At 42.6% G+C, this 15086-nt stretch overlaps 1 protein-coding gene across 1 annotated transcript in view; it reads left to right on the top strand.

The window, feature by feature from the left end:
- Positions 1-15086, top strand: part of LOC311137611 (bcl-2-related ovarian killer protein homolog A-like) — a gene marked incomplete at its 3' end in the record, with an annotated part of 46048 nt that overhangs the window by 6257 nt on the left and 24705 nt on the right. Inside the window, exon 2 of the mRNA XM_084172113.1 lies at positions 6877-7005. Within this exon, the coding sequence (XP_084028239.1) occupies positions 6877-7005 (129 nt within the window). The remainder of the gene's footprint in view (positions 1-6876; positions 7006-15086) is intronic.

Consider the following 15086-nt stretch of genomic DNA (forward strand, 5'->3'; position numbering starts at 1 on the left):
CAGTGAGACGAGGTGGTGGCATTGGGGGCGGGGGGGGGGGGGGGGCTCTGTCTCATTTATCCGAGGTAGGCCTCTCCAGAGGAACACTGGGGGGGGGGGGGGACATATGGGGACATATGGAAAGGAGAGTAAATTGACATGGTCTTATCAGTCAAGCGTACCAGTATAAATACAGGTATTCTGGTTGGAAATTGGGTGCTTACTGTCTCTGAACATCTAGCTGGCATCCCAGCTACTAAACTAACACCAGCCATTAGACTAACAAAGAGATACAAGAGAATGGTAGCTAGTGTGTGTGTGTGTGTGTCAGTGTGTGTCTCGCTGTCTGTCACCAGAGTGGTATAGTACGAAGCAAGCTAGATCTACTCAGGCTTTTATAAAGCTAGCCAGCTTCAGTTAGCTTCACATCCCAGGTCAAGCTTCATCCGTACTACGACGGTGGATATCGCTCGCCTGCCCGCGTGCCGCATATGGCTAGTCGAACGCCAAACTCTTCATTGTGACAACGCTGAAACATCAATTAATGGACTCGCCAGTGTGCCGAAAACAAAATGAAAGAAAAGTTATCTTGCAAATTCAGCAGGCTGTGGTGTGGAATAGGCTCTTAGAAGTGTCGTCTTTATTTTATGACTTATTGTTAATGCCGTCTTTGGTGTTGCACAACCACCCTTTTCCCACTCCTATCTGTGGAACAGCTTGTTGTGTTGTGGCCATAGACATATAATCCATAGAAGGGTTTTGGAACCTCTTACCCTGGCAACTTGACTGTTAAACTCATGGGTACACTAGCAATGGCTGCCAGTCTCGACTATTAAACTCATGGGTACACTAGCAATGGCTGCCAGTCCTGACTTGAATGGGAACCGCCATCTATGGATTATATTTCTATGGTTGGTTGCGGCTGTCAGTTTGCCTTTTCACAAATTTCAAAAAACAATCACGCGACAAACATACAGTTTGGAAACCAAATGCTGTCCTTACTAAATGTGTAATTTGATAGCTACACTGCTCAAAAAAATAAAGGGAACACTTAAACAACACATCCTAGATCTGAATGAATGAAATAACCTTATTAAATACTTTTTTCTTTACATAGTTGAATGTGCTGACAACAAAATCACACAAAAATGATAAATGGAAATCAAATGTATCAACCCATGGAGGTCTGGATTTGGAGTCACCCTCAAAATTAAAGTGGAAAACCACACTACAGGCTGATCCAACTTTGATGTAATGTCCTTAAAACAAGTCAAAATGAGGCTCAGTAGTGTGTGTGGCCTCCACGTGCCTGTATAATAATAATAATAATAATAATAATAATATGCCATTTAGCAGACGCTTTTATCCAAAGCGACTTACAGTCATGCGTGCATACATTTCTTTTGTGTATGGGTGGTCCCGGGGATCGAACCCACTACCTTGGCGTTACAAGCGCCGTGCTCTACCAGCTGAGCTACAGAGGACCACTATGACCTCCCTACAACGCCTGGACATGCTCCTGATGAGGTGGCAGATGGTCTCCTGAGGGATCTCCTCCCAGACCTGGACTAAAGCATCTGCCAACTCCTGGACAGTCTGTGGTGCAACGTGGCGTTGGTGGATGGAGCGAGACATGATGTCCCAGATGTGCTCAATTGGATTCAGGTCTGGGGAACGGGCGGGCCAGTCCATAGCATCAATGCCTTCCTCTTGCAGGAACTGCTGACACACTCCAGCCACATGAGGTCTAGCATTGTCTTGCATTAGGAGGAACCCAGGGCCAACCGCACCAGCATATGGTCTCACAAGGGGTCTAAGGAGCTCATCTCGGTACCTAATTGCAGCCAGGCTACCTCTGGCGAGCACATGGAGGGCTGTGCGGCCCCCCAAAGAAATGCCACCCCACACCATGACTGACCCACCGCCAAACCGGTCATGCTGGAGGATGTTGCAGGCAGCAGAACGTTCTCCACGGCGTCTCCAGACTCTGTCATGTCTGTCACATGTGCTCAGTGTGAACCTGCTTTCATCCGTGAAGAGCACAGGGCGCCAGTGGCAAATTTGCCAATCTTGGTGTTCTCTGGCAAATGCCAAACGTCCTGCACGGTGTTGGGCTGTATGCACAACCCCCACCTGTGGACGTCGGGCCCTCATACCACCCTCATGGAGTCTGTTTCTGACCGTTTGAGCAGACACATGCACATTTGTGGCCTGCTGGAGGTCATTTTGCAGGGCTCTGGCAGTGCTCCTCCTGCTCCTCCTTGCACAAAGGCGGAGGTAGCGGTCCTGCTGCTGGGTTGTTGCCCTCCTACGGCCTCCTCCACGTCTCCTGATGTACTGGCCTGTCTCCTGGTAGCGCCTCCATGCTCTGTACACTACGCTGACAGACACAGCAAACCTTCTTGCCACAGCTCGCATTGATGTGCCATCCTGGATGAGCTGCACTACCTGAGCCACTTGTGTGGGTTGTAGACTCCGTCTCATGCTACCACTAGAGTGAAAGCACCGCCAGCATTCAAAAGTGACCAAAACATCAGCCAGGAAGGATAGGAACTGAGAAGTGGTCTGTGGTCACCACCTGCAGAACCACTCCTTTATTGGGGGTGTCTTGCTAATTGCCTATAATTTACACCTGTTGTCTATTCCATTTGCACAACAGCATGTGAAATGTATTGTCAATCAGTGTTGCTTCCTAAGTGGACAGTTTGATTTCACAGAAGTGTGATTGACTTGGAGTTACATTGTGTTGTTTAAGTTTTCCCTTAATTTTTTTGAGCAGTGTATTTTAACGTGACCATTTTTTTTTACACACACAAAAACCTTTGATTTAATAAAATATTTAATCAGTCGTCTTCCACAAATGAAGGGGATGATGACTCAGTCTTTTCGAGACGGATGGAATCTGATTTCATTGGTCCTCAACTCGCAGCTCAGACATTTCATTCAGGATAAATGGAGTAAGCCCTGAGATAGCCTGCCCCGGAGCAGGTTAGTTCTGAAGGATTCATTGCCATAGAAATTTACCTGGCGAAAAGGTGAGCCACTTTCATGTTATCGGTTATCCTGAGTTGAACTCAGTTGAGCAAAGTTACCTCGCTAACTCCTCAAGCCTGATTCGTGGTAAAGGGCTCAGGACGAAGCCCTCTCTCTTGTCGTCATCTGTCCCACCGCTACAGCACTGTGCTCCCAGTTCAACCTCCAACAAGCTGATCGCGGTGTCTGTGAATGCATCCATCCACACAACCCAGAGACATAACATTAAAAATCAACCATACACTAACACTATCTACAAATAATTAATAATTTTGGCAATTTTGGCACTGTAACGGTTTATTTACGAAGGCTCTTACAGCATATCTCACGTATGGCGTCTTTACATGTGTAGGCAGATACTCTTCATCAAACATCAGTAAAATGTATTTCTTCCGTCTTTCCATCCACTGCAGGCACTGTGCTCCCACCACTACTGGAAACTTCTTCTTAAGACATGAAACCTCAATGTCCAGCGACACTCCTGATATCGCACCTTTTTTAATTGGTGCCCTGCTCCAATTTAAGGAGCCACAAAGATTTCTCCTTCTACTCTTCCGAGGCGCATTAAATTAAAACAAAACCACACCTGGTAACTCTGACTGATTCTACCTTTCCCTAATGCATCCTTTATAACCTTTGACCTCAAATGGATCTCCCCAAGTATACATCATTATTAACAAATTGCACTCCAACAAGAAACCGATGATAATCTACAACTTGTGTTATTCTTGCTCTATTTTTCGTTGCCACGGTCTTCCACTCTCTCGCCGAGCACCATCAGAATCAACCAGCACTTCTACTTCCACCACGATTCCGTCCAGTTGTTGTTTTCTCCAACCTTCTCTCCATATCCTCCATCGCCGCATCCTCACTACTCGCCGGCATTCCGCTCCCAAAATAGCGGTTTGAACCAGTCCAACAGCTTGCACTCCGTACACAAACCATTTAACGTGCGTGCCAACCAGATGTAATGATGAGTTCAATGTACGATGTCATAGGAGCAACCGAGCAAACACCACCTCTTCCTCCCTAATCTGACCTATGAATCTTGGTCCACCGACCTTTCTTTGGAGGGCATATAAATGCCGGCCCTTGGGCTCGCTGTCCCAACTCTTCTGCCACACATCTATCATAATGGTGTTCATCTTACATTTGGCTTCACCCACCTCTCCCGGTCGTACTGTCTGAACTAACTTGACTGTGTATCAGGGTTCCCCAACTGGCGGCCCCCGCGGGTGGTTTATTTTTTTAGTTGTATTGTTTGCATATCGTTGTATTCTAAATGTGTGTGACTGTCCTTGTCTATCAGTGTATCAGTGTTTTGTTACTTGTCATGTTGTGTGTTTTTTTTTTTTTGTGTGGACCCCAGGAAGAGTAGCTGCTGCTTCCGCAAGAGCTAATGGGGATCCAAAAAAACAAACAACAGCTAAATGCCATTGTTCGGCCCAACGCGGTATTCAGAAAATCCATCATGGGGGAAGTTACGTACTGTGGTGTATTCCTTTTTATGAAAATGTATGCACAATTAAATCATTATACAGTATAAACGTGTTATTTAATTGTAAGACCTTTTTTACAGTTGATCTAGTGTCTGTAGCTTAAACTGTTGAAGAGCTGTACCATTTTGAAAACCAAAATAGCCTGCCATTGACAGACATGTTGTTTTTATGCAATTCCAAATAGTGGCAGGACTTGTGTTTATTATCAGACCTTCCGGGAAAAAACCCTTGGAAATAAATACAAAAACATATGTTTTAAGTGAAATATTAGCTTTTGTCTGAAGCCGAAAAAAGACCTTCTCTCAAACAGCCTAATACATACTCTACATACTCTACATGAATGTACTTTGTAAAGTAAACGTGTTTTTTCATGTAAAATATAATCCCATTCCACTCATTGTGTATTACATGAAAAAACACGTTTACGTTACCAAGTACATTTAATGTGCTAAACCCTCTCTAAGAGTATGCATTAAGCTCTTTCAGAGGTTTGAATCCTAAATCAACCCATCCAATGTGAGTACATCCTGTTGTTGAAGTACAGTAGATCAACAAAGCTACATACAGTACTCTAGCAGTAGTCAAGCTGCTTATGCTGAAAAGCCCTGTTAGTGCATAGGTCAAATTTAGCTTTTAGAATTTTCTGTATTTTCCGGGCCTCATAAAAAAGCTTATATTTCACTTAAAACAAAGTTGTTTTGTATTAATAGGCTCAGTTTATAGGATTCAGCTATTTTATAGGCTTTCTATAACCTAGTAGCCAAGCCTACTTGATCAGATTAGCTTGGTGTTGGAATTTGGCTCTCTGTTCAGACTCCTCTCCGGACATCTAACTAACGTCATGAGTTTGTGGAGGTTACCTAGGCTACTCTGTGTTGGATTGTACAATACCTGCCCTCCTCTGTATTATGTGTATCCCTTTGATGAAGAGAAGTGTACTCTCTTCTGAAAGATATAGACACACCGCTGAATCACTGTCTGAAGCCCACCACAGTAGCCCACGTCACGTGATCATCTAGACCTGCTGCAGCTAATGGCAGAAGTTATACCAGTGAATCACAGCGAGTAAAGGAAGATAACGTATTCAAAGATATGGTGCCTGAGCTAGTACCTAAAGCACTAGTGAACAGAGAACAGAGAAGTTCACTAGCCTGGTCCCAGATCTGTTTGTGCGGTCTTGTCTTGGTTGACAATTACCATAGGATGGGCTATACAAAGAGATCCTGTTAAAATAGTATTATAATTTCCTAATTCTTTTGGGGCTATACAGCACAAGCACACCTCAGACCAGGCTGGGGGGAAAAAAAACACCTCACTGGCTCACTACTAGAGGTCTTTTTGGACCCCGTTCTGAAATGGACCTGGGGCTTTCCCACCCGGACCTGATATGCATAAATATATATCTTTTTTAAATAGAGACCCGTTCCGAACGGACCCGAGGACAACTAAACCCGTTCCGTATAGACCTAGTCGGATCCAGACCAGGTCTGATCCGAGTGAGTAAAGTCATTTTTTAAGCTACTTTATTAGCCGGAGCTTATAATGCTCGAGAGGAGGGACAGGGAGGCAGAAGTGCCACTCTAGCTGGCTGAGCAGGGAGGGAGAGACGAGAGACGGTAACCAACCATGCCAACCTGCCCTATAGTAGACTATTAGCTGCGATAGCTAGGTTATTTATCATAAAATATGATTACGTAGTACCTATCTTGACTGCATCAAACCTGGAGAAGCTAGTCAAGCTAGCTAACGTTAGCTAGTTAGGCTCATTGAGGCTGGAGTGCGTGCGCTTTCTCATCCTACAGTTACACACAACAACGACTCCGTTCAGAATATAAAGTAGCAGCCTTCCTGTTGGCTCTTGGTCATTGTAGCCTGTCCTTTAACTTTGAATTCCATCTTCCATTGATTAGATATCTTCTAACTTATATGACTGTAGCCTATTGCCCATCTGATTGGCAGACAAGAACAAGCTACATGCTCCTGTCCGGTGAAAAGCAAGAGCAGCAGCATAAATGATTACATTTCTCTCTCTCTCTCTCTTATCTCTCTTGCCTACCTGCCTGCCTGCCTGCCTGCCTGCCTGCCTACCTGCCTGCCTGCCTGCCTGCCTGCCTGCATACATACCTGAAACCTGTGACAATCATATCCGTCCCGTGACATTATTTTGAATTCTGGATCCGGACCTGCTCGGGTCTCGGTTTATTCGGGTACAGATGGATCCGTGAAGGCCTCTACTCACTACCTGTTCTGTGGTTCCCTAGGTGATGAGTTGGAGTCCCTGATTGGATCACTATCTGTTCTGTTGTTCCCTAGGTGATGAGTTGGAGCGTCTGATTGGATCACTATCTGTTCTGTTGTTCCCTAGGTGATGAGTTGGAGTACCTGCGGCCCAACATTTACCGTAATGTAGCTCGTCAGCTGAACATCACCGTTGCGTCTGAGAGCGTGGTGTCCGATGCCTTCCTGGCTGTGGCTGCAGAGATCTTCTCCACCGGTAGGACAATGCCTATTCACTACTACACCACTAGGACTATACCTATTCACTACTACACCAGTAGGACTATACCTATTCACTACTACACCACTAGGACTATACCTATTCACTACTACACCAGTAGGACTATACCTATTCACTACTACACCAGTAGGACTATACCTATTCACTACTACACCACTAGGACTATGCCTATTCACTACTACACCAGTAGGACTATACCTATTCACTACTACACCAGTAGGACTATACCTATTCACTACTACATCAGTAGGACTATACCTATTCACTACTACACCACTAGGACTATGCCTATTCACTACTACACCAGTAGGACTATACCTATTCACTACTACACCAGTAGGACTATGCCTATTCACTACTACACCAGTAGGACTATACCTATTCACTACTACACCACTAGGACTATGCCTATTCACTACTACACCACTAGGACTATACCTATTCACTACTACACCACTAGGACTATACCTATTCACTACTACACCACTAGGACTATACCTATTCACTACTACACCAGTAGGACTATACCTATTCACTACTACACCACTAGGACTATGCCTATTCACTACTACACCAGTAGGACTATACCTATTCACTACTACACCAGTAGGACTATACCTATTCACTACTACATCAGTAGGACTATACCTATTCACTACTACACCACTAGGACTATGCCTATTCACTACTACACCAGTAGGACTATACCTATTCACTACTACACCAGTAGGACTATGCCTATTCACTACTACACCAGTAGGACTATACCTATTCACTACTACACCACTAGGACTATGCCTATTCACTACTACACCACTAGGACTATACCTATTCACTACTACACCACTAGGACTATACCTATTCACTACTACACCACTAGGACTATACCTATTCACTACTACACCAGTAGGACTATACCTATTCACTACTACACCAATAGGACTATACCTATTCACTACTACACCACTAGGACTATACCTATTCACTACTACACCAGTAGGGCAATGCCTATTCACTACTACACCAGTAGGACTATACCTATTCACTACTACACCAGTAGGACTATACCTATTCACTACTACACCAGTAGGACTATACCTATTCACTACTACACCAGTAGGACTATACCTATTCACTACTACACCAGTAGGACTATACCTATTCACTACTACACCAGTAGGACTATACCTATTCACTACTACACCAGTAGGACTATACCTATTCACTACTACACCACTAGGACTATACCTATTCACTACTACACCAGTAGGACTATACCTATTCACTACTACACCAGTAGGACTATACCTATTCACTACTACACCAGTAGGACTATACCTATTCACTACTACACCAGTAGGACTATACCTATTCACTACTACACCAGTAGGACTATACCTATTCACTACTACACCACTAGGACTATACCTATTCACTACTACACCAGTAGGTCTATACCTATTCACTACTACACCAGTAGGACTATACCTATTCACTACTACACCAGTAGGACTATACCTATTCACTACTACACCAGTAGGACTATACCTATTCACTACTACACCAGTAGGACTATACCTATTCACTACTACACCACTAGGACTATACCTATTCACTACTACACCAGTAGGACTATACCTATTCACTACTACACCAGTAGGACTATACCTATTCACTACTACACCAGTAGGACTATACCTATTCACTACTACACCAGTAGGACTATACCTATTCACTACTACACCACTAGGACTATACCTATTCACTACTACACCAGTAGGTCTATACCTATTCACTACTACACCAGTAGGACTATACCTATTCACTACTACACCAGTAGGACTATACCTATTCACTACTACACCAGTAGGACTATACCTATTCACTACTACACCACTAGGACTATACCTATTCACTACTACACCAGTAGGACTATACCTATTCACTACTACACCAGTAGGACTATACCTATTCACTACTACACCAGTAGGACTATACCTATTCACTACTACACCAGTAGGACTATACCTATTCACTACTACACCAGTAGGACTATACCTATTCACTACTACACCACTAGGACTATACCTATTCACTACTACACCAGTAGGACTATACCTATTCACTACTACACCAGTAGGACTATACCTATTCACTACTACACCAGTAGGACTATACCTATTCACTACTACACCAGTAGGACTATACCTATTCACTACTACACCAGTAGGACTATACCTATTCACTACTACACCAGTAGGACTATACCTATTCACTACTACACCAGTAGGACTATACCTATTCACTACTACACCAGTAGGACTATACCTATTCACTACTACACCAGTAGGACTATACCTATTCACTACTACACCACTAGGACTATACCTATTCACTACTACACCAGTAGGACTATACCTATTCACTACTACACCAGTAGGACTATACCTATTCACTACTACACCAGTAGGACTATACCTATTCACTACTACACCAGTAGGACTATACCTATTCACTACTACACCAGTAGGACTATGCCTATTCACTACTACACCAGTAGGACTATACCTATTCACTACTACACCACTAGGACTATACCTATTCTCTACTACACCAGTAGGTCTATACCTATTCACTACTACACCAGTAGGACTATACCTATTCACTACTACACCAGTAGGACTATACCTATTCACTACTACACCAGTAGGACTATACCTATTCACTACTACACCACTAGGACTATACCTATTCACTACTACACCAGTAGGACTATACCTATTCACTACTACACCAGTAGGACTATACCTATTCACTACTACACCAGTAGGACTATACCTATTCACTACTACACCAGTAGGACTATACCTATTCACTACTACACCAGTAGGACTATACCTATTCACTACTACACCACTAGGACTATACCTATTCACTACTACACCAGTAGGACTATACCTATTCACTACTACACCACTAGGACTATACCTATTCACTACTACACCAGTAGGACTATACCTATTCACTACTACACCAGTAGGACTATACCTATTCACTACTACACCACTAGGACTATACCTATTCACTACTACACCAGTAGGACTATACCTATTCACTACTACACCAGTAGGACTATACCTATTCACTACTACACCAGTAGGACTATACCTATTCACTACTACACCAGTAGGACTATACCTATTCACTACTACACCAGTAGGACTATACCTATTCACTACTACACCAGTAGGACTATACCTATTCACTACTACACCAGTAGGACTATACCTATTCACTACTACACCACTAGGACTATACCTATTCACTACTACACCAGTAGGACTATACCTATTCACTACTACACCAGTAGGACTATACCTATTCACTACTACACCACTAGGACTATACCTATTCACTACTACACCAGTAGGACTATACCTATTCACTACTACACCAGTAGGACTATACCTATTCACTACTACACCAGTAGGACTATACCTATTCACTACTACACCAGTAGGACTATACCTATTCACTACTACACCAGTAGGTCTATACCTATTCACTACTACACCAGTAGGACTATACCTATTCACTACTACACCACTAGGACTATACCTATTCACTACTACACCAGTAGGACTATACCTATTCACTACTACACCAGTAGGTCTATACCTATTCACTACTACACCACTAGGACTATACCTATTCACTACTACATCAGTAGGTCTATACCTATTCGCTACTACACCACTAGGACTATACCTATTCACTACTACACCACTAGGACTATACCTATTCACTACTACACCAGTAGGACTATACCTATTCACTACTACACCACTAGGACTATACCTATTCACTACTACACCAGTAGGACTATACCTATTCACTACTACACCAGTAGGACTATACCTATTCACTACTACACCAGTAGGACTATACCTATTCACTACTACACCAGTAGGACTATACCTATTCACTACTACACCAGTAGGACTATACCTATTCACTACTACACCAGTAGGACTATACCTATTCACTACTACACCAGTAGGACTATACCTATTCACTACTACACCAGTAGGTCTATACCTATTCACTACTACACCACTAGGACTATACCTATTCACTACTACACCAGTAGGACTATACCTATTCACTACTACACCAGTAGGACTATACCTATTCACTACTACACCAGTAGGACTATACCTATTCACTACTACACCAGTAGGACTATACCTATTCACTACTACACCAGTAGGACTATACCTATTCACTACTACACCAGTAGGACTATACCTATTCACTACTACACCACTAGGACTATACCTATTCACTACTACACCACTAGGACTATACCTATTCACTACTACACCACTAGGACTATACCTATTCACTACTACACCACTAGGACTATACCTATTCACTACTACACCACTAGGACTATACCTATTCACTACTACACCAGTAGGACTATACCTATTCACTACTACACCAGTAGGACTATACCTATTCACTACTACACCAGTAGGACTATACCTATTCACTACTACACCAGTAGGACTATACCTATTCACTACTACACCAGTAGGACTATACCTATTCACTACTACACCAGTAGGACTATACCTATTCACTACTACACCAGTAGGACTATACCTATTCACTACTACACCAGTAGGACTATACCTATTCACTACTACACCAGTAGGACTATACCTATTCACTACTACACCAGTAGGTCTATACCTATTCACTACTACACCACTAGGACTATACCTATTCACTACTACACCAGTAGGACTATACCTATTCACTACTACACCAGTAGGACTATACCTATTCACTACTACACCAGTAGGTCTATACCTATTCACTACTACACCAGTAGGTCTATACCTATTCACTACTACACCAGTAGGTCTATACCTATTCACTACTACACCAGTAGGACTATACCTATTCACTACTACACCAGTAGGACTATACCTATTCACTACTACACCACTAGGACTATACCTATTCACTACTACACCAGTAGGACTATACCTATTCACTACTACACCACTAGGACTATACCTATTCACTACTACACCACTAGGACTATACCTATTCACTACTACACCAGTAGGACTATACCTATTCACTACTACACCAGTAGGACTATACCTATTCACTACTACACCAGTAGGACTATACCTATTCACTACTACACCAGTAGGACTATACCTATTCACTACTACACCACTAGGACTATACCTATTCACTACTACACCAGTAGGACTATACCTATTCACTACTACACCAGTAGGACTATACCTATTCACTACTACACCAGTAGGACTATACCTATTCACTACTACATCAGTAGGACTATACCTATTCACTACTACACCAGTAGGACTATACCTATTCACTACTACACCAGTAGGACTATACCTATTCACTACTACACCAGTAGGACTATACCTATTCACTACTACACCACTAGGACTATACCTATTCACTACTACACCAGTAGGACTATACCTATTCACTACTACACCACTAGGACTATACCTATTCACTACTACACCACTAGGACTATACCTATTCACTACTACACCAGTAGGACTATACCTATTCACTACTACACCAGTAGGACTATACCTATTCACTACTACACCAGTAGGACTATACCTATTCACTACTACACCACTAGGACTATACCTATTCACTACTACACCAGTAGGACTATACCTATTCACTACTACACCAGTAGGACTATACCTATTCACTACTACACCAGTAGGACTATACCTATTCACTACTACATCAGTAGGACTATACCTATTCACTACTACACCAGTAGGACTATACCTATTCACTACTACACCAGTAGGACTATACCTATTCACTACTACACCAGTAGGACTATACCTATTCACTACTACACCAGTAGGACTATACCTATTCACTACTACACCAGTAGGACTATACCTATTCACTACTACACCAGTAGGACTATACCTATTCACTACTACACCAGTAGGACTATACCTATTCACTACTACACCACTAGGACTATACCTATTCACTACTACACCAGTAGGACTATACCTATTCACTACTACACCACTAGGACTATACCTATTCACTACTACACCAGTAGGACTATACCTATTCACTACTACACCAGTAGGTCTATACCTATTCACTACTACACCAGTAGGACTATACCTATTCACTACTACACCAGTAGGACTATACCTATTCACTACTACACCAGTAGGACTATACCTATTCACTACTACACCAGTAGGACTATACCTATTCACTACTACACCAGTAGGACTATACCTATTCACTACTACACCACTAGGACTATGCCTATTCACTACTACACCACTAGGACTATACCTATTCACTACTACACCACTAGGACTATACCTATTCACTACTACACCAGTAGGACTATACCTATTCACTACTACACCAGTAGGACTATACCTATTCACTACTACACCAGTAGGACTATACCTATTCACTACTACACCAGTAGGACTATACCTATTCACTACTACACCAGTAGGACTATACCTATTCACTACTACACCAGTAGGACTATACCTATTCACTACTACACCAGTAGGACTATACCTATTCACTACTACACCAGTAGGACTATACCTATTCACTACTACACCAGTAGGACTATACCTATTCACTACTACACCAGTAGGACTATACCTATTCACTACTACACCACTAGGACTATACCTATTCACTACTACACCAGTAGGACTATACCTATTCACTACTACACCAGTAGGACTATACCTATTCACTACTACACCAGTAGGACTATACCTATTCACTACTACACCAGTAGGACTATACCTATTCACTACTACACTAGTAGGACTATACCTATTCACTACTACACCAGTAGGTCTATACCTATTCACTACTACACCAGTAGGACTATACCTATTCACTACTACACCAGTAGGTCTATACCTATTCACTACTACACCAGTAGGACTATACCTATTCACTACTACACCAGTAGGACTATACCTATTCACTACTACACCAGTAGGTCTATACCTATTCACTACTACACCAGTAGGACTATACCTATTCACTACTACACCAGTAGGACTATACCTATTCACTACTACACCAGTAGGACTATACCTATTCACTACTACACCAGTAGGTCTATACCTATTCACTGCTACACCACTAGGACTATACCTATTCACTACTACACCAGTAGGACTATACCTATTCACTACTACACCAGTAGGACTATACCTATTCACTACTACACCAGTAGGACTATACCTATTCACTACTACACCACTAGGACTATACCTATTCACTGCTACACCAGTAGGTCTATACCTCTCTGACAACAAGCCTGGGGCAAACAAACAATTGCACATTTTACATGACCTGTGTTGCCTCGGATATGATCTGTTCAGCATTATGGTTCCGTCTACTATCTACAGTATGGTGGATTCATAACCAGGCCAGCTCAACTTTGTTTGCCTTGGCTCGGTTCGGCTTAGTAGTGTGAAAAAACCTGAAATGTACGGAACGACACTACACTGGTTATAATGTATCTGCGTTGTAACATGATGCCAGTGGCAATGTTGGCACAGAGTTATTGTATTGTGGCAAATATTAGCAAGAATATTCATGGCAAAGATAAGTAAGTAAGCACAGAGGATGTCGAGGGCCTATTAGCAGTGTGCTTTGTTTAGAAAAGGAGGAACTAGTGGATTCATTATCAATCAAACAGAAGATATTTCAACTTTGGGAGCACAAGCTTGACTCACTTTAAGGAAGACCAGCTCTCAGTATTGTGTGTTACCATTATTTTACCACTCTTTAAAATGATTTACTGACGGGGGGGCAAAGCATAGTTCTGTGGGAGAAGGTAGAAAATAGACCACTGCTGACATTTGTGTACACATTCAGTCTTTGCTGTCTTTCAATTTAAACACTCTGAGCAACCTGGAGCGTGTAGAGTAGAGATTGAGACTTAGCCATGAGACTGT

This window comes from Coregonus lavaretus (assembly GCF_964263955.1).
Source record: "Coregonus lavaretus genome assembly, chromosome: 11".
Lineage (NCBI taxonomy): Eukaryota > Metazoa > Chordata > Actinopteri > Salmoniformes > Salmonidae > Coregonus > Coregonus lavaretus.